The 19,162-nt window shown below is 43.7% G+C and overlaps 1 protein-coding gene across 4 annotated transcripts in view; it reads left to right on the top strand.

Annotated features, from left to right (window-relative positions):
* Nucleotides 1-1,523: 1,523 nt before the first annotated feature.
* PARP14 (poly(ADP-ribose) polymerase family member 14) overlaps nt 1,524-19,162 on the top strand; it is a 42,030-nt gene continuing 24,391 nt past the window's right edge. The window contains exons 1-6 of one of the 4 annotated variants that reach the window (XM_054700514.1): nt 1,524-1,750; nt 6,132-6,262; nt 7,004-7,037; nt 8,313-8,543; nt 10,942-11,178; nt 16,902-19,147. In XM_054700514.1, coding sequence (XP_054556489.1) covers nt 1,549-1,750; nt 6,132-6,262; nt 7,004-7,037; nt 8,313-8,543; nt 10,942-11,178; nt 16,902-19,147 — 3,081 coding nt within the window. In that variant the 5' untranslated portion in view covers nt 1,524-1,548. Of the gene's footprint in view, nt 1,751-2,348; nt 2,452-5,631; nt 5,703-6,131; nt 6,263-7,003; nt 7,038-8,309; nt 8,544-10,941; nt 11,179-16,901; nt 19,148-19,162 lie in introns of those variants that run through there. The other 3 variants (XM_054700513.1, XM_054700515.1, XM_054700516.1) reach the window with 3 other exon arrangements.

Raw genomic sequence — 19,162 nt, 5'->3', positions numbered from 1 at the left:
ATTCCTTTCAAGAGCACTTACTCCGCTGTCATGATGCCTGTGTTCCCACAGCTCCATCTTGAGTGCATGACACCTAATAAACATTCCTCAGGAAAACTTTGAATGTCCTGTTTCCCCCACATTTCTAGATTATATAATATTGGCTGACCAGGAAACAAAATGCAAAGGATGGAAAGCAAGGAGGAATTCTGATAGTTGACTGTTGAAATTCTCAAATGGACCCCAAACATTCTAAAGACTGAGTATGTTATAGGACAGGGAGAGGGGCAGCCCAAACCCCGCAAACCTGCCTATTCTAAATGGGTTCTGCCATCCGCCGCATCAACACAAAACATATGAGACTTTAATGGGAAGGAACTTTAATAAAACTAGGAAACAATACAGGTAAGGCAAAGAGTCTAGTTTCTAAATGAAGCACCCAAAGTTACCCGTCCCCTCGTGGGTAAAAGTCCATCCATATGGGATTGGCCCAGAACAAGGCCCCAAAGCCTGCCACAAGTCTAAAGCATCTTCCTGTGGGGACCCACAGAAAAGGGTCAGAAACAACCAGACAAGCCCGGAAGGAAAAGAGCAAAATCAACATCAAGATAAAAGCTGCCACTGTTACCTCATCCACATCTGTGTCAACCAGTCCACAACCAAAGGCAAGTGCACTGTCTTCACATGTCTCTCTGCTCTGTGTGTCTTCTCCAGGTCTCCTTCTGGCTCTCCCTCCGGCTTCCTTCTTTCCTCTGTCCCTTCTCCAGCTTCTTCTCTTCTCTTTAGCTCCACCCTCCTTTGGGTGGGGCAGGGAACCTGGAACTTCCCCCTTTCCTGGGGACCACCCTGTTATAAGCCTGCAGCAAAGGTGACAATGTCCTTGTGCCTGTGCAAAGTCTAGTGACCCAATGCTGCTGCATTTATCTGTGACTTGAGTGAAAGTCAGAAAGAACCCTGAACTTGGGCACCCTTTTACACAGATGGAGGGAGGTCAAGATGCCCACAGTGGCGTGTTCAGTCTTTGCTGTGGACTAGAGAGGAAGGTGAGGGATTGGGGGTAACTAGCCAATCATAGGGCAGCTGTTTATAGACAAAAGTAGACACTGTCGGGGTAACATTTAATAAGGTTAAAAACTCCACTCCTTGTCCAGCAGACAAATTTAGAAGCTTGAATAGAGGACATCCATACGGTTGCTATGGAACCAGGGGGTAAGACTCATCACCTTGACCATGAATGCAGAAGCACAGCCCAGACACGTCCCAGCAGATAACTGGTACAAACTGGGCACCCACGTTAAAAATAAAACAAAGAATAAAAGAGCCTCAAGTCTTCCCTTCCCTGCAGGTCTCTCCTGTCCCGTACCTGCTCCCTTGCAGGATTTTCAATAAATCCATCTTTTCTGTTCTTCACTCTGTCTCTGGGGAATTCTTTCCTCCCATGCTTCTGGCTCACTTCAATATTTCTCCCTACTACAGAAACTAAAGGTAGAAAAATTTCTGGGAAATGAAAGTGAAAGGCACCAAGTGAATCGCCTGGCCTTAGGGTGGGGCTGGCAGAGCCGGACCTGCATGCTCAGCAGAAGAATGGCTGCATCGGTTTCCTTTCCGCTGCTGATAGAGGGGTCCTGGGGCCTGGACCCCCCCAAGAACTTGAGCACCAGGTTGCAGGTGTACTTCCAGAGCCAGAAACGGTCGGGAGGCGGGGAATGCGAAGTCTGCCAGGAGGCTGGGAGCCCACCTCGCTTCTTGGTGTACTTCTCCCAGGAGGATGGTGAGGGGCACCGGGGGTGTGTCTGGAAGGGACAACTGGAGAAATTTACAGGGGACGCTTGGGGCTGCGGCAGCCTCTAGAGAATCGTAGGCCAGCGGTGGGCGGTGGGCGGGGAGGACCTGGGGGTGGCGGGGAGGGTGGCAAACGAAAAGGACCCAGGGCGGCGCAGCGCCGTGTTTGCTTTGCCCCGGGCGGTGCTGCGGCTGGTCTTGCCCCGCGCTTCCCATAGCTCCTCCGGCTAGGCTTGGAGGTGGCGGCAGAACCCCCGAGTGAATTAATTCAACAACGTGGTAAAACAGAAAAGTAGTGACTGATAACTGATTTACCCACATAATTTGTCAAGGCAACACATTGCCTTTGAAGCAGAGCTGCAGTCCTTTGTGGTTTTTCTCTTACTAATTTTTTTTTTTTTTTTTTGTGGGACCTTCACTGTTGGCCGGGGCTCGAACTGGCGCTGCAAAGGCTGCGGGGAGCCTCGCAACCCAGCGCTCAACCGCTGCGCCACCAAGGGAGACCCTATCTTGTTAAATTTTGAGGGGATTGGGGCAGAGTAAGCTCTGAGCCCGTGGGTGGGGCTCATAGCCATTCTATTGAAAAAGGAAAACTTTCCTAACTCCACCTCCTGCCTTCCTCAAAGGGGGGTTTGTGGGAAGCTGGGGAAGAGCAGAACTCGCCTTTGACCTCAGAGAAAATGCACGCAGGTGGGAAGCTCTTTTCTTGGTTTTTGGGTTGCACCTTTGTTGCAGAGCAACCCCGATACAAAACAGGGTGCCTGACTGTGGGTCCTCACCCGCGCGCTTAAAAGGACTTATCAGTGCTCTACTGCAGGCACACGCGAAAGGTTAATAAAAGGTTTATTTACAAGGGAAGGGGAAATGAGAAAATGTACAGCTCTGGAAAAAAAGTGGGAGACAAAGTTTTAAATGAGTCCTACCCGATCCGCCAATCAGGAATCCCAAAATGGCGTTCTCAGAGTTGGCCGCCAGCCAGGAGCCGTAAAGCCAGGAGGCGAGCGAGAGCGAGCCAAAAAGAGCCCAAGGCCCACGTGTTTGGTTTTTATATCCAACCTGGCTGCCCAACTCCACCCTCAGGTGCCAGCCACCCTCCCTTGGTGGTGATGGGATTTGTCTTTCCCAATGTCTTGATGGCTTTAGTCTGGAGTGGGGGTGGGGTCCACAAAGCCTGTATGGGATTAGCTCAGGACATCCTTTCCCCCTAACACCTTGGTCTCTGCTCTGCGGTCTCTGCCGCCAGCACACTACTCTTAACTCTCTCTTTTCTCATTCTTTCGTGCTTGGGTGAGCACTCACAAATAGGATCAACCCCCTCCCCCTCCCCGCCCGCCATTTGCCCGGAAAAGTAGCAACATTTCTAGAACTCCAGAGTTTTATGGGAACGAACACAAGGAGAGAGAAAAGATTCCAGGGACTCAAAGAAAAACATCTAAGCCTGGGGGTGAATTCAGTTCCTGATGGGCAAGATCCTGGGGATGACCCTTCAGGCCCGAGAGCGCTGCGTGCTTGCAGAATCTGGAGACTTCCTCAGGGAACGAGCCCCAAGTTTGGACCCCAGCAGTTTTGTTGATTAGCAGCTCTCCGCTTATCTCTGCATTGGCAAGGTCTGCAGACTGGACAGCAGGAACATGTGGGATCTGGAAAGGATTATCATATATAAAGAGGGGGTGGGGAGTGCTTCTATTGAGAAAAATACTCTGCTGATGTCCACAGCACTCAGCAAGATACAGCCAATGAAACACAACTGTTAGGGGAAAAAGGATGTCCCGTTCAATATCGGGGCTGCCCTATAACACAACCACTATTTTTATAAACAAAAATTACAATAAACAGCAAAATCACTGTCAGGTGGCAGCATTGTGCATTCAGAAATCTTGTTGGATCCAGTGTTTCACAAAAATATATCTTGGGAAGATTGTTGATTTTGTTGTAGAGCAACCCCGATACAAAACGGGGTGCCTGACTGTGGGTCCTCACCCGCGCGCTTAAAAGGACTTATCAGTGCTCTACTGCAGGCACACGTGAAAGGTTAATAAAAGGTTTATTTACAAGGGAAAGGGAAATGAGGAAATGTACAGCTCTGGGAGAAAAGTGGGAGACAAAGTTTTAAATGAGTCCTACCCGATCCGCCGATCAGGAATCCCAAAATGGCGCTCTGAGAGCTGGCCGCCAGCCAGGAGCGGTGAAGCCAGGAGGCGAGCGATCGCGAGCCAGAGAGCGAGCAAGGCCCACGTGTTTGGTTTTTATATCCAACCTGGCTGCCCAACTCCACCCTCAGGTCCCAGCCACCCTCCCCTTGGTGGTGATGGGATTTGTCTTTCCCAATGTCCTGATGGCTTTAGTCTGGAGTGGGGGTGGAGTCCACAAAGCCTGTATGAGATTATCTCAGGACATCCTTTCCCCCTAACAATTTTATTTTGAACATCCTTCATGCCCCACAGGAGAGTGAGCAGTGGTTAGGGTCTATTGATCATATGAACTTGCCCAATCAAGTATCTCCAGCTCCATGATTCCAACCAGGAAGGTGGGATATAGTGGGAAGAGAGATCAGGGTGAGCCTGGGGGCGAAGGGGTGAAATTCACCAGATGCAGTGGGGAAAAAAAAATGTAGATTTATGGAAATACACTGCTAAGAGAAGTGGCAGAACCTCCGTGAGCCCAGAAAAACACTAGGCTTTCTTTTGTCATTTACTGGAATGTGTGGGGTGTCAGCATTGACCTTTGATATCGAATGCAGACCCACCTGGCCCAGCTCCCAGCTTCTGCTTTCATTGTCAAGGTAATGGGTAGGGCCCATTTCCCTTAGCAACTTTATCTCTTCCCTTTATCTAGTCAAGCCTCTCAAACTTGCCTGCTGGGCAAGGAGTGGGGGCTTAGTTTTTAACCTTAGTAATGTTACCCCACACTACACAAGAAAAAAATTGAAATGTTACGGGGTTTTTACCAAATATTTGAGGAAATTAGAAAAATTCAAGATCCAGTCCATGTTCATAGGAGTATAATAGAACTCAACAGAATTAGTATCTATTATAATAGCTACAAAGGTGCAAAGTTAATTATTTTCTCTACAATTATCCCCTTTCCTAAGATAATCATGGTAGAATTCATTGTTTAGAAAATAAGTCTAATTTCAATGTGTTCTTTAATTGTCTAAGAACAGCAAGATAAACCATGTAGCCTCTTAAATCTGCTGGCTATTAGACAGATTTTACCTATAGTAACTAAACAAATACTGGGGGAACATTAAATCCTGAATGAACTCCACCCATGATGTTTTACGGACTCTACCCCCACCTCCATGCCAAAGAGATCCCAGGCACCCAGGATTGTAAATCCCATTAATGCCTTGAATGGGCTATGACTCTTGACTTCCTGAAGGAGGGTTGCTGGGAACTAAAGGTGGAGTTAAGCCACCATGCTTGTGTTATCGATTTTTGGAGTCTGTGGGTTTGGAGGGCAGGGTCCTTGGGTTCACTCTGGGAAAGGTTTCACCAGAGCTCCCAGAGATGAGGTTAGAAATCCAGGAGGGCTAATGGGGGCAGTAAATTTTAAGAGAACTTGCACAGGGGAGGTAAAGGAGAAACTCTAAGATGAGAGCTAGGAAAATGGGCACATCTGCCTGCAGGAGTATAGCCACTAGGAGAAAGAACCAATCACAAAGTAGGATTGTTAGGGGGGAAAAGCATGTCCTAAAGCTAATTCCATACAGGCTTTGTGGACTCCACCCCCACCCCAGGCCAAAGCCAAAGATACTGGGAACTCCAAATCCCATCACCACCAAAGGGAAGGTGGCTGGGACCTGAGGGTGGGGTTAAGCAGCCAGGTTGATATAAGGCAGACTTGTGGGCTTTGGAGGGGTCCCGCATTTTGGCTCTCTGCCAGCTCGCAGCATCCGCCAGCTCTGAGAGTGCCTTTGGGTTTCCTGGTCGGCGGATTGGGTAGGACGCATTAAAGACTTTATTTCCCTATTTTCTCCCTGAGTTGTACATTTTCTTTATTTCCTTTTCCCTTGTAGATAAACCTTTTATTAACCTTTTGTGTGTGCCTGTAGCGGAGTATTAATAAGTCCCTTCTAAGCGCGCGGGTGAGGACCCACAGCCAGGCAACCCGCTCAATATCGGGGCTGCCCTATAACAGCATGATCACATTTTAGAATAGAAAGAAAAGGTTTAAATATCCCCTAGACACAGGCCCAGATGGCTTCTTTTACACCTCCTTGGCGCTGCTGCCTTGGAGTTTTGCTTCTGTTCTTTTTTCTCTAAATAAAGACTTGCTTCTCTTTGCTTATTTATCTGAGGCTTTGTCTACAAATAACTTTGTGAATGAAGATTAGTTGACAATTGTGTTTTTTTCTTCTCATATTTCAGTTCAACAAAGAGTACTGCAGAGAGAGGACCACAAGTTAGTATGGTCACAAAAAGGAACATTCAACTTGACTGTCAAGATGCCCACAGCCCCAGATAAAGGCCATGTTTTTCAGGGGGAAGTTCCAAAAAGAGTAAGTAAGGTGTGACTAAAAGAGAAGTAAGGTGTTCTGCCTATGTGTGTGGGATGGGATCCCAGGGCAGAAAATAGCGGGAAGTATGAATCAAACTGGAGAGAGAAAAGTAACTTACAAGATAGAGGGGATGATGTTGGTGAAGCGTAGCATGGAATAATGAAGGAGAAGGCACTTTTTATTCGATTTTTGACACTTTCAGAAAAGCCAAGATTTGGAGGTTACAATAATGTTGGTTGGGGTCTGTCTTGGGTGCTTTATAACCTGGAACTTAGTTACTTTGCTTTGTTTTGACATTGTTTTGAGGGCACTGTGATCCATACTGCATGTCCTGAGTATGTAATGTCCTCAGCTGTAATGGTGTCCCCATGTGGGGTGGTTGGGGGTGAGGATGAAACGGGACAACTCCTGTCACGCAGGAGGCGCAGTGCTTGCTCACAGTGACCACTCAGGGAATGTTAAGTGCAGAAACGAGCATAAGCTAAATTGTTACTCTGATCTAGATCTTACCTCACACCCCAAATGCTGGTTCATTGGGGTTTCTATTATTTGCGACTTGTTTGTACCAGTTGTGCTGACTGAGCGGATGCGCCGAACGCCCGAGGTACCCCAGCAGCATCACCTCAGCCTCTCATTGTCTTCTCTCTAAGCCCTATGTCTCCAGCCACTCCCAGAGGTACTTTGTCAATGCAAAGAAATGATTGCTAATTCATTCATGCTACTTTATTGTTTGGGTTTCAGGAATCCAAGACCAAAGTCCATGTCAGAGAACCAGGTAATGTCTCCCTCCTGAGGCAGCTTTGCTTTCTTTTAAAAGGGCATAGCCATGGCCAGTACTCTCTTCTTGACTTTATAAGGTAGAGTTTGATGTCTTTGCCATTGACTCTTTATGCACTCCTGGTTCTTATAATTACTTTTTTCACTGTCAGGCGCAGTCCACTGCAGCCTGGCCTGCCAGGATTGGCTCAGGACTCACATCCCTGGTGAAGGTGTGGGCCTATCCTGTCCTTTCCTTGCTCTGCTAAGTGCTTGCCCATCTTTGTGCTCTGGGTTTCATCTCTGCCCAGTGTATCACGGTGCAGCATCTGCTCTCCTCATGCTTGAGTTATGGGATTTTTAAGGATCTACATTTCATCCTCATTTTGCTCGATTTGGAAAACTGTCTACAACATTCTGATTTATTTTAAGAGTCCTAACCGTAGGGCGATTTTCAGGATTTAGTGTGGAAAAACTTTAAACAGAGGGCCTCCTCTTCCTCTCTGAAAGGGGGCCAACTAAAGTATCTTGTTTGAGACCACCCAACTTCCTATCCGATTGCTATCACTGGAACTGGGTCAATTTAGAAAGGTTAGTAAATGGTTCCAAAATTTCCAGGACAATGAGAAGCCTATTGTTGTGGGGTTGGATGGCTGTTCGAGAATATATTTGAGGTTTTAAGCAAATCTGAGATGGTGCTAACAAAGCAGTTAAAATAGAGTTAGAATAAAATCTAGGAAAAGCGAAGAAACACAGACTTGATTAAATTCTAGACATGGGGGCCTCCCCTGGTGGCGCAGGTGGTTGAGCGCAGCACTGTGAAGCTGTCCGCAGCCTCTGCAACTCTGGTTGGATCCCGGCCGGCCAGCAAGCGTCCCACATGGCGCCACAGACCTTTCCTGTCTCACCTGCTACTCTCCTCAGCAGTGTGTGTCAGTCAGTCTGCCTGTTCTGTTCCCTGCTCTGTCTCTGGTGAGTCCTCTCACACTCCCGCAAATCTGGCCTGTACCCCGTTCTATAAATAAATAAATAAATCTTTAAAAATAAATACATAAATAAATAAATTCTAGACTTGGGAAATGACACAGATACAAATATACAAATACAAAATACTTAAATGTAATATTTTATTTTTATTAACTTAAGCAAAAGGTCTTCTGAGGTCTGTTTTTATTTATTTGAGTTAGCCAAAAGATTAAAAGGGAAAGAAGACATTGTCTTGTGGTCATTTATATTGTTAAAACCATGGTAGGTAAATTATAACATTTGGCAAATTATTTTTTATTGTCAGAAGAACTGGATACAAAACCCTCTCTAAACAGAAGATCAGAAGAAATGGAAGATATCCGAGCAGAACACGAAAGCATTTCTTCTTTGGTTGCACTTGAAAATCTCAAGGAAAATGTGACTGAGTTGATGTTAATCTTGTTAGTGGAGAACACAAGTGGTTTGTCCAGTGATGACTTTGAAGTGGAAATAATTCGAGATTTTGATGTTGCCGTAGTTACCTTTCAAAAACACATAGGTAAGATTAAGTGATGCTTTGTTTGCCTGCAGTCTTCCTTGTATACACTTTGGGATTTGGGAGACTTGTTGAAGGAATATCTCTGAAAGTTTGACTCTAATAGTTGTTGACCGGAGACTCGTGAAAGAGAAGCAAATTTGTTTTTGTTTTTTTAAAGATTTATTTATTTTTATGCAAGAGCTGGGGTACAGGGCAGAGGCGTGGGAGGGTGAGAGGATTCACCAGAGACAGAGCAGGGAGCAGAACAGGCAGATGGACTGAAATACACTGCTGAGGGGAGCAGCAGGTGTGACAGGAGAGGTCTGTAGCACCATGTGGGATTCTCGCCAGCTGTCTGGGAATCGAACCTGCGCTGCGGAGGCTTCGGACAGCTTCACAGTGCAGCGCTCAATCTGCTGTGCCACTGGGGAGGCCTGAGAAGCAAATTTGTTTTGTAAAGAAAACCTGGCATGTTTAATAGATTGAACTTTATTGTATGAGCATCTGTGTGTGCATGTGATAGAGAAAGAGACAACAGCTGAGAAAGACAGAAACAGACAGAAAAAGAGAACACATCCAAACAAATCTGAAGTCTAAGGTTATTAACTTGGTTCAAAGCCGAGGAGTCAGCATTTTCACAGGTGTTACCTCACTTGGAGAAGTAAATATCGAACTGTGTTTTCAAACCATCCTCTGTCTTACTGGATGTAATAATAAAAATACTACTGGGAAGTAATAATAATAATAGCACAAACATTCATATGGTGTTCTCATGTGCCATTCAAAGCTCCTTGCATGTATTTATTTTTCCTTTCAACAACTTTGGAGGATAGTAGTATTATCCCTCATTTTAAAATGGAGGAGAAGAGGCACTAATAAGTGGAAGGGCTGGACTTGAACCCAAGGACCCCTTGCTCCAGTTGGTTCTCTTATCCCCTCTACTGTGCTTTCCCTTAGTACTTCTGAGGTCATGCATGCACAGAGATGAGTAAGAGCTTAGAATACAGAAAACGAGTGCTCTTAAGGTCACTGTCTGGAGTCTGTGGACAGTCCCTGAGATTGGAAGAGCTGTCTCCAGAAAGACGAAGACATTTTCCAGTTCCGAGTCTTGCTGTCCCAAGGCCATGGCAGTGGACTGGTTAGTGAAGGCCACAATCATAGAATCAAAATGCTAACTCTGCCATTTAACTAATATCTGAGCTTGTGCTTTACTTTCCTCACTTGTAAAATGAGGAAATAATAGGTAATAATACTTACCTAGCCCAGTTTCTGTAAGAATTAAATGAGGTGGTTTGAAAGCTCTTCACCTAGTACCTGAGACATAGTAAGGATTCAAGAAAGGGAGCTATTCCTATTTCAAATTTATGATTATTAATATTTGAACCTGCTTTTGATCTTTAATCAAAAATCGTGAGCACCTCTTGTGTGCCAGGCACTTGTCTAGGTGCTGAGGTTACAGAGATGATAAATTCCTGTTCCTGAGGAGCTCACATGTAAGGTGCAGGAGGAGCGGCTTCCCTTAGCAGGGAACAGGCTGTGGGGAGAGGGAGTACGGGGAACCCAACACGGTGGCTTAGTTTAGCCCTGCCTACTCCCTTCTATGACATTTATATTCCCCCAGCACCAATCAGGCCCCAAATACACTGTGTTTCATGCCACTGTTGTGCCCTCTGCCTGCATGTTTCCTCTCCTCATTACTGTTCAATGCCTCTTCATCCTCCAACAGCCAGGTCACTTACTCTGGGAATCCTTGATAATCCAGTTCCCAGTATTAACCTTCCCTCCTCATTTGGTTCTGCAACAGGCAATTTGTTTCATTTTAAGATTTCCTGCTTCTTGGATGATGAACTTACAAGGATGTGTTATGTTTATTTTTGTATTTTCAACTCCTAACAAGAACACTTCTGGGATATCATAGGTCCACTATCCATTTTTATCAATTTGAAAGATTTTTCTGAGTCCTGAGGAGGAATAGGAAGAAGGTGAAAAAAAAATATCATACGTGATATTTAGAAATTAGTTTGGAGTCAAATAGCCAAGAGGACTGTAAGCCTAGGTAGTGATTATAAACTCTTTTCTGCTGGGAGCAGGGAGCCACTGAATGACTTGAGAAAGGAGGGAGATGAGAATACTTGTAGTGAGAGCACAGGGGTGGGATATCTAGGAAGGTTGGAGAGGGCTGTGACTGGAGACAGGGACACAGTTAAGGGCATTAATCCAGTTATGACATTGCATGGGCTTCAGGGAGAGACTGGCAAGAGTAGGCCTCTAAATTCTCACATAGTCACTAAAATCATGCATCCAGATACGAAGTTCTTGGCTTCTTTACCTTAATTAATATGCAATCCATTTCTTCTGGGTAACAAAAAATCAGAATTTTGTGATACTCATTGATTCAATTAATTACTTTGTTTTGTAGATGTCATGAAATTTGTTGCTGATTGTGCCAAGAACCAGACCACGAGACAACTTCAGCTCTTTCCAAGACTACTTGAAGTGACAAAAACAATAAGAGTAGAAAACCTGCCTCCTGATGTTGATGACTATGATTTAAATTGTTTATTCAAAAATCCTCGTAATGGAGGGGGAAGAGTTGCCAGAGTTGAATGTTTTCCTGAAGAGAATTCAGCTCTGATTGAATTTTTTGACAGAAAAGGTAAATATCTAGTAGCCTGATTTTCAATACTCATCTGGCATAATACCTGCTAATCTAAAATTTTAGCAAATCATAACAGTTGTAAGTTGATGTCAATGTATTTATTTTTTTTTCTTCATTGGAAATCTGACTAGTAATACTGGTCATCTTGGAGATGATGTGTAGTGAGTCCAGTTATTCAAATTTTGCAGAAGAATTGTCAAGTTTTTGAAAGCTGTAAGTGTAGGCATGCAAATTCTCACATAGCCATTAAAATCTTCATTAAGATTAAAGTTAATTAAAATTAATATTAATTAAAATCTTAATTAAATCTCATAATACATGAAAAACGTGTAGTTCTTAGAATCTTTGAAATGCTATTTTTTAAACAAAGTTGATCTGTTTTTTCTATTTCAATATTATTATTTATATCATTATTATTATTTACATCGTTTTTCATTTTTGTACAGTGTATGCTTTCTCCTCTCAGATGTAGTCCCTATAAAATTCCCACCACCAGTTCACCTGTGAACCATCGCCATAGTCCCCTCTGCTCATGATCTGTGTTTTAGCAGTACACTTGTAGACATTCCCAAATTCAATTCCAAGGATAGGTAAGCAAACAGTTCCTGTAAAGAATTATTACTTCCCTAATTGATACTGATCAAGGGTTCTCTGCCTGACACACAGAAGCCAATTACTATGTCATTACCATGGCACCAACCTTTGAGAGAACAAAGAGTTAATTTAATTTTTTAATTACAAGATTGACCAGCAAGGGGCAGGGGGTATGGCTCAAATCTGTCTCTCCAATAGTGGGACTAGGACTGGTTTTATAGAAATGGAAGGAAGAAAGGGGGGAAAGTTAGAAAAGTAAAGGTTATGGGCTTGGCAAAATCTGGTTGGATAGTTACAAATTGGTCCATTCATAGAAGGTTTCCTGGATTCTCAGTAATTTTGCTAATGGACCCCTACTTCTAAATGTGGTCTGGGCAGCTACTGACAGATCCCTCACCTTTAAACAGGGTCTGCAGTGAACCCTTTTTCTGTTTCCGTGGCTCATATCAGCTTATTTCCAGCTGACATGGGATTTAGCATAAGATCACTTGCTACTATGCCTGCTCATCTTATATGATTCAAATGGGCATCATGATTTGCTGTCTCTAACAAGTGAAAAAGTAGTTAAACAGGCATAATTATTTTGGGAGATCAGCCATGATTTCAGTTCCCCTTTGAATTTGTTCATTCCTCAATCTTGAGCAATTGGGGCACTATCCACTGTGACTGCTTCCTACTGCTTAGTGACACAGGGTAAGTTCAGGGTCTAAGGAATGAAATTGTTTTTTATTTAGTTGTAATTGTTCACATGAGTCTGGTGGAGGGTATTGATGCATTTAATTGATAAGTCCTGAAAAACAATATTGAATGAGTAAAAGGAGAAGCATGAAGCCATCTATAAAGATAGATAAAGATAATTTAAAAGAAGAGTCACATGCATAATCCTAGATTTATTAAAATCATTAAGATTAGGACCAGTTGTGGTAACTATCCGAAACCTGGATTGGGGAAAGAAGCCAACAAGACAAATCAAGGAAATTATTTAATATCCAGGGTGAAAGTCCAGATGGCTTGCCTTTAAGGGACCTGGATAATGCTAATATTTTGGTGACTTGTAATTCCACTTGTTGAGAAATATTGACATATACAACAGCTAGTCTCTACGGAATTCATATGCCTCCTTGAAAGACTAAACCAGACCAGGAATTTCTTAAAGTACCTCAATGGCTATCCTTTACTACTGTCCTTACTTCGTGGGTCTCAAACCCAAGTTTTTCCTAGAACTCTAATCTAGGACTGGAACTCTAATCCTCCATGGTCCCTCTTAGAGTTGGACTTGAACCCACAACCCTTGGGAGACCCATTGGTAAGATAAAGTACAAGTGCATACAATCAAGTCACTTCTGTTTTCAGAACTTTTTTCCCTTCAAAGTGAAAATCATGCCAAAGAAACCTGGAGCACTAACACTGGCTGGAGAGAAGGGACTGAGCACTCAGTCCATAGGTTTCTAGACAAGTCAGTTTAAGTGGCCACACGGGTCGGATTTGTAATGGGATCTGCAAACTGCTGAGAATATGATGCATTCAGCATGCAGTCAAGGGACCTCAGTCCTACCCCAAGAGTCTCGTTTGGGTTGCCAGGTTAATTCCAAGCAAGGGCTCACAACCCAACACACATTAAGCCAATGACTCTGGCATTGGCTTTTGAGGAGGGGAAAAAAGAGGTTTGTTTTGGTTTGTTTGTGTTTTGTTTGATTTTTTTGCAAGGCCAGTCATCAAGGAGACAGGAGGCCTGGCTCAAATCTGCCTCTCTAGTATTGGGCTAGGACTGGATTCATAGAGACAGAAAAAAGGGGGAATGTTAGGAAAGTAAAGGTTATGGACTTGGCAAAATCTGATTGGATAGTTACAAATTGGTCCATATGTAGAAGATGTTTCTAGATTCTTGTTTATAGATTCCCTCTCCCTGCGCCCCCTTTAAACGTGCTCAGGTACTGAGACTTTTAAATGGAATCCAGGCTAAGCGTTTTTTCCTCTCTGTCTACATCAGAGGGCCTCTTTTAGCTGACTGAGGATTTGACTTAGAGTCCATTGCAGGCTCAAGTTAAGTGACTCACAGAAGGGATTCACACTCTGTTGTCTCTGTAAGAGAAAATGAAAAAAGGAGTTGAACTTGAGAAGAACTTTGGGGGATTGGCCATGATTTCACTTTGCCTGTTAATGTCATCATACAGCGGTTAATAGGGGCACTTTCATACAGTCAGCGGATGTCCACTGGATAGTTCTTGTGACGCTGTGGAAACCATGTCCTGTTTAACCTTAGGGAAGCAGTGCTGAGGGTTTTGTAGACACAGAATGCCAGTTCTCTGAGGTATGTGCAAAATCAGTTTGGAGATTGCACTGATTTTCAGAGGTGAAGTCTGAGGAGTAGGAATTAGGGAATCAGGCTTCTTAGGGAAAGAAGGGACGGGGGAGCATGAGGCAGGAACTTGTGGTATGCCACCCACTTAAGATAGTTTCATGGGGATACTTGAAAGAAGCTCCCTTTACTTTTATGAATTGGAGGAATGAAGGTGAATTTAGGATTTGGATTGAAATGGGATGAAATATCTTGTGAAATTCCTTAAGTAAAGGGGAAAAAGAGGACTTCTATATATGTTCTTTAATCTACCTCAGCCTGGTCTTGGACCCAGGGAGAGAGCTAGCACAGCTCCCCAACTGAGAAGTTAACCCCAAAGCCTGTGGTGGGAGTTGGCAGCTTCAGAGTTTTCAAACATGTTGAGGACATGAGCCAGTTGGGTATGTCCTCAGAATGTATATTTTATGTGTATACAACAGATAATAGGACTATTTAATCAGTATTTATTTTGCAGGGTGCTCTCCAAGTTTTCCCTCCAACCTGCTCTTTTTCCACCCTCTGGCCATGATGACTTCCCATCCATCTTTGCACTTACTCAATCCTCCATAACCCGAATACACTGATTGTCTTTCTATCTCTGTTCCTTGTAGTACTTACCATTTTTACTTCTATCACTTTGCAGAGCACTGTAAAGTGCCTCTCAGACACTGCTTTAGGGGCATTGTTATTATTTTAAACTCCTTTGAGGCATGAGGCAACTGAGGCACAGAGAAGTTAAATAAGTTGACTAAAGTTATACAACTTGTAATGACAGAGCCAGAATTTCAACCTGTATAGTTTCTAAGCCCTTAACTTTCATTTTTCCACAAACTCCTGTAGGCATGTCACATTAATTTTTCTTAATTATTATTTACAACTTACATTGATTAACAGTAATGATAAAAATTACATATAAAACTGGATTGAAAATTATTTATCAAGGCTGTAATTTTTATATATATTATTTGAGAGGAATAAGTTAGGCACTTTTCTCTGAAATTATTTGGTTCAATTTCACAAAATCAGATTGACATAACTCTCAGGAAGGGTATTCTTTAAGATTACCTATTGTATGTAAGGTCTTTTGCTGTGTTTTCTGGTACAGTATCTCCTAATAACCTGTTCTTTTTTTTTTTTTTAAGATTTATTTATTTATGATTACAAGAACTGGGGTACAGGCCAGAGGTGTGGGAGATGAGAGGATTCACCAGAGACAGAGTGGGGAGCAGAACAGGCAGATTGACTGAAGTACACTGCTGAGGGGAGCAGCGGGGGAGTCAGGAGAGGTCTGCTGTGCCATGTGGGTCAGCTCCCTGCCCAGGAATCAACCTTGCGCTGCAGAGGCTGCAGATAGCTTCACAGTGCTGCGCTCGACCCCTTGTGCCACCAGGGAGGCCCATAACCTGTTCTTTCTTTACAGTTGAGAGAATAGAATAGAAAAATTAAAGCACATTAAGGCGTCATCTGTGATGGTTTTGGAGTCAGATAAACCCATGTTCAAATCCTAGTTTTGGTGCTTATTACCTTTGTGATCTTGAGCAAGTAACTTTTTAACTCACCAAAGGCTCTGTTTTCTCAAAAATTTCTCACAAAATAGGACTTGTGTTACTACCTACCTCAGATAAATGTTATGAAGATGAAATGAAATTGGCAGGTGGTATGTGCTCAGCACATGTTAGTGACCAGTGGCACCTCCCATGCTCAGAGCTTATCCAAGGACATGGCCTGCAGTTGAAGCTATGTGTTCAGGTCTCTGAAGAACACAGTCTTTTCATTAAGCTCTAGGAACCAGTCCTGCACAAGATGAAGTTATTTTTCAGCAGCTTTCTACAAGAATGCTCTTTTAATCCTGGAAGTTCTAGAAGTTTATCTAATTCGTTTTCTCTTGACCCCTGGTAACTTTCTAAATTAAAGGGATTAAAGGAAAGAGAGGAGTATCCTTTCACACACACACAATCAGCACCAAGGACTGTCACTATAAAAGTGAGAGGGATATTATGTCTGGGACAGGGGAGATGCAGGACTTAGGAATCAGTCTCCTGGACTGCATTCTGAAGTGACTTTGAGAATGCTCTTGGTTTGGAACCTCTGCTGAAGGAGTAAGAACATGGCTAAGACAGACACTGGTTTGAATAGTAGTTCAGATATTTATAGTGTTGTGACCCATTTGAGTTGTCTAACTTTTCCTAGCCTTAGTTTTATCATTTACAAAGAGCAATGATATGATAGTGTCTCTACCACCAAGGTTTGCTGTGAGAAGTCAATGAATTAATATATGTAAAGCACTTAGAATAGTGCATGACACATTACTCTTCTGCAGTATTTTTATTCTCCTTCCCATTGATGCATTAAGAGAATCTAAGTTAGGAATGAATCCAAAAATGGTGGACTGTGGAAGAAGAACCACATAACATGAATTTTAGAACAGCTTCATCTTGAGCAATAAAATATTCTTTACACTGGGGCAAACATTCTCCCAGGGCATGTGACTAAGTTCATAGATTGTGGTTATCTATCAGAGTTATCAGATCATAAACTAGAATTTACATAATAGAATACCAGTGTAGAGTAACTGGCAAGAAGTAGTTACTCCATTGAGCAAGGGATACCGGTGCAGCATTTTACTTATCCATTTATATTTGAGCACCTTGAGGGTAGTGTTGCTTTTAATAAATGTAACATTAAAGTCCTACAGAGATTGGGATTTATTACCGTAGAGTAGAAAAGTGTTATTTTTTCTTATTGAAACATGACACTGAAATACTTAGTTTTATTTCTTTCCGCTAAGTGGTCGACACCATTATGACCAAGAAGCTTGAGCTCAATAAAATGCCGCTCTCCGTGTTCCCATACTACTCCTCCTTGGGCACAGCCTTGTACGGAAAGGAGAAGCCTCTGATCAAGCTTCCAGCACCCTTCAGAGAATCCTTGGACCTTCCCTTGTGGAAGTTCTTGCACAAGAACAATCACCTGATCCAGGAGATAAATGATGAAGTGAGACGCTGTCACTGTGAGCTCACATGGTCCGAACTCAATGGGGAAGTTACCATCCGACCCGCACCCTCCTTACTCAGACAGGGAAGACAGAGAATCAAGAGCTGGCAGAAAAATGCTTCCACAGCCTTTGCCAGCATCAGGTCTAAATATAAAGTCTCCTCATTTAAAGTGGATCCCATCGTGTGGGACACCGTGAAAAGTGACTTACAAGACAACAGGGTGTTGATTGAGTTTGATACACTGCTGGAGATCGTCACTTTGGTGGGGAAATCAGAGGATGTACAAAAGATCGAGCCACAACTCACAGAATTAATAGAAAGCACCACACAAAGAATTAAAAGGGAACAGCAAAGCCTGAAGGAAAAAGTGTCCCTTTCTCCAGGGAGATTTTCTCTCTTGTGCCACAGTGGTGCACTGGAACGTTTCCGCTCAGAAGACCCAGAGGTGGAGATTGTCTATCATAAAGCCTCTCGGCAAATGGGCATCAGAGGGCTCCCCGCAGATGTGTATAAGGTGAAGTGTGAAGTCCAGGAGAAGGTGCACGCCATGGCTCAGAAACACGTGCAGGTTCCCCCTGAGGTTTTCCAGTTTTTACAACAGGTAGACGCTGCCGAATTCTCTAAGTCTCTTTTTATAGCACAGAAAATTCTTGCAATTTATGAGCTAAAGGATCCAAGTGTTCTCTTAACCAGCTGTTCTCCTGAAGTCCTATTAGAAGCTGAAAAGCAGATGACCAGTGCCTTAAATTATCAGCGCATAGATGTTGAGAACAGACACGTTCTCAATGGCAAGAAATGGAAAGGACTCACTCGCAGCTTGCTCAACAAACATAATTCCTCCTCAATGACTGTAATAATCAATGAGTTAACTTCAGATGTCAACTCTGAGGTCATTGTGGCCGGCTGTGTGAGAGAAGTAAAAGAAATTTATCACTTGCTTTTTGACTTTCTGGACAAGCACATGGTCATAGAGAGGATGATTGAAGTAAAGCCTTCCTTAGTGAATGATTTCTTAAGGAAAGAAAAGAAACCATTATGGCAAAAGATAAAGAAAACAAATCTGCAGGTAGTTTTTAATCCTGAGAACAAACAAAATGGCATTTCACTAACTGGTCCAAGGATAGAAGTCCTGAACGGAATGACCCTCATCAAGAAAGCCCGGGATTCTCTCTGTGTTAAAAGCATCCATATTGATCAGCCAGGAGTCAGACAGTTATTCCAGGAGAGAGGAGCGTTTTATAGAAGTGAAGTCAAAAGGCTGTTTGGTTGTTTTATTGAAGTACAGGAGAACAAAGAAAAAGCGGGAGAGGGCACTGACGGGAAGAAATGCCTCTGTCGGGTGGACTTGGCCCCTGGAGTCTCCTTGATTGTGCAGCAGGGCGACCTGACAGGGTTCCCCGTGGAAGTGGTGGTGAATGCAGCCAATGAAGAGCTCCAGCACATCGGGGGCCTTGCTGCTGCTCTTTTAGAAGCAGCAGGCCCTGAGCTCCAAGCCGACTGTGACCAGATAGTGAAGAGAAATGGCAAGGTCCCACCTGGCCACGCCACCATCTCAAAGCCGGGAAAGCTCCCATACAGGTGCGTGATCCACGCAGTCGGGCCCCACTGGAAGAGAAATGAGGCCCAGAGGTGTGTGTCCCGGTTGAAGAGAGCTGTGGAAGAAAGTCTTTGTTTGGCTGAAAAACACAAGTGTCAGTCCATCGCCATCCCTGCTATTAGTTCTGGAGTCTTTGGCTTTCCCTTACCTGAGTGTGTGGAGACCATCGTTTCTGCTGTCAAGGGGCATTTCCAACATAAGTCAGATGGATGCACCTTGAAAGAAATCTACCTTGTGGATACAGCTGAGAAGACTGTGGAGGCCTTTGCCAGTGCCGTGAAAACTCTATTTAAAGATGCCCGGCCCGATGCTGCTTCCCTGCCCAGATTGCCAGCAGCCAGCCAGCCCGACTTGAGAGAAGATCATGGGAACGGACAAGTTCTCTTGTCCTCAGAAGGCCTGAGGCTCTTGTTGGTGAAAGGAGAGGTGCAGAGTGCTGCGGTGAGTGACCCAATT

The sequence above is a fragment of the Talpa occidentalis genome, unplaced genomic scaffold (genome assembly GCF_014898055.3).
Source record: "Talpa occidentalis isolate TD23 unplaced genomic scaffold, MPIMG_talOcc4v2.1 talOcc4.4, whole genome shotgun sequence".
In the NCBI taxonomy this organism is placed as follows: domain Eukaryota; kingdom Metazoa; phylum Chordata; class Mammalia; order Eulipotyphla; family Talpidae; genus Talpa; species Talpa occidentalis.
This window is presented reverse-complemented; position numbering and strand designations above follow the sequence as displayed.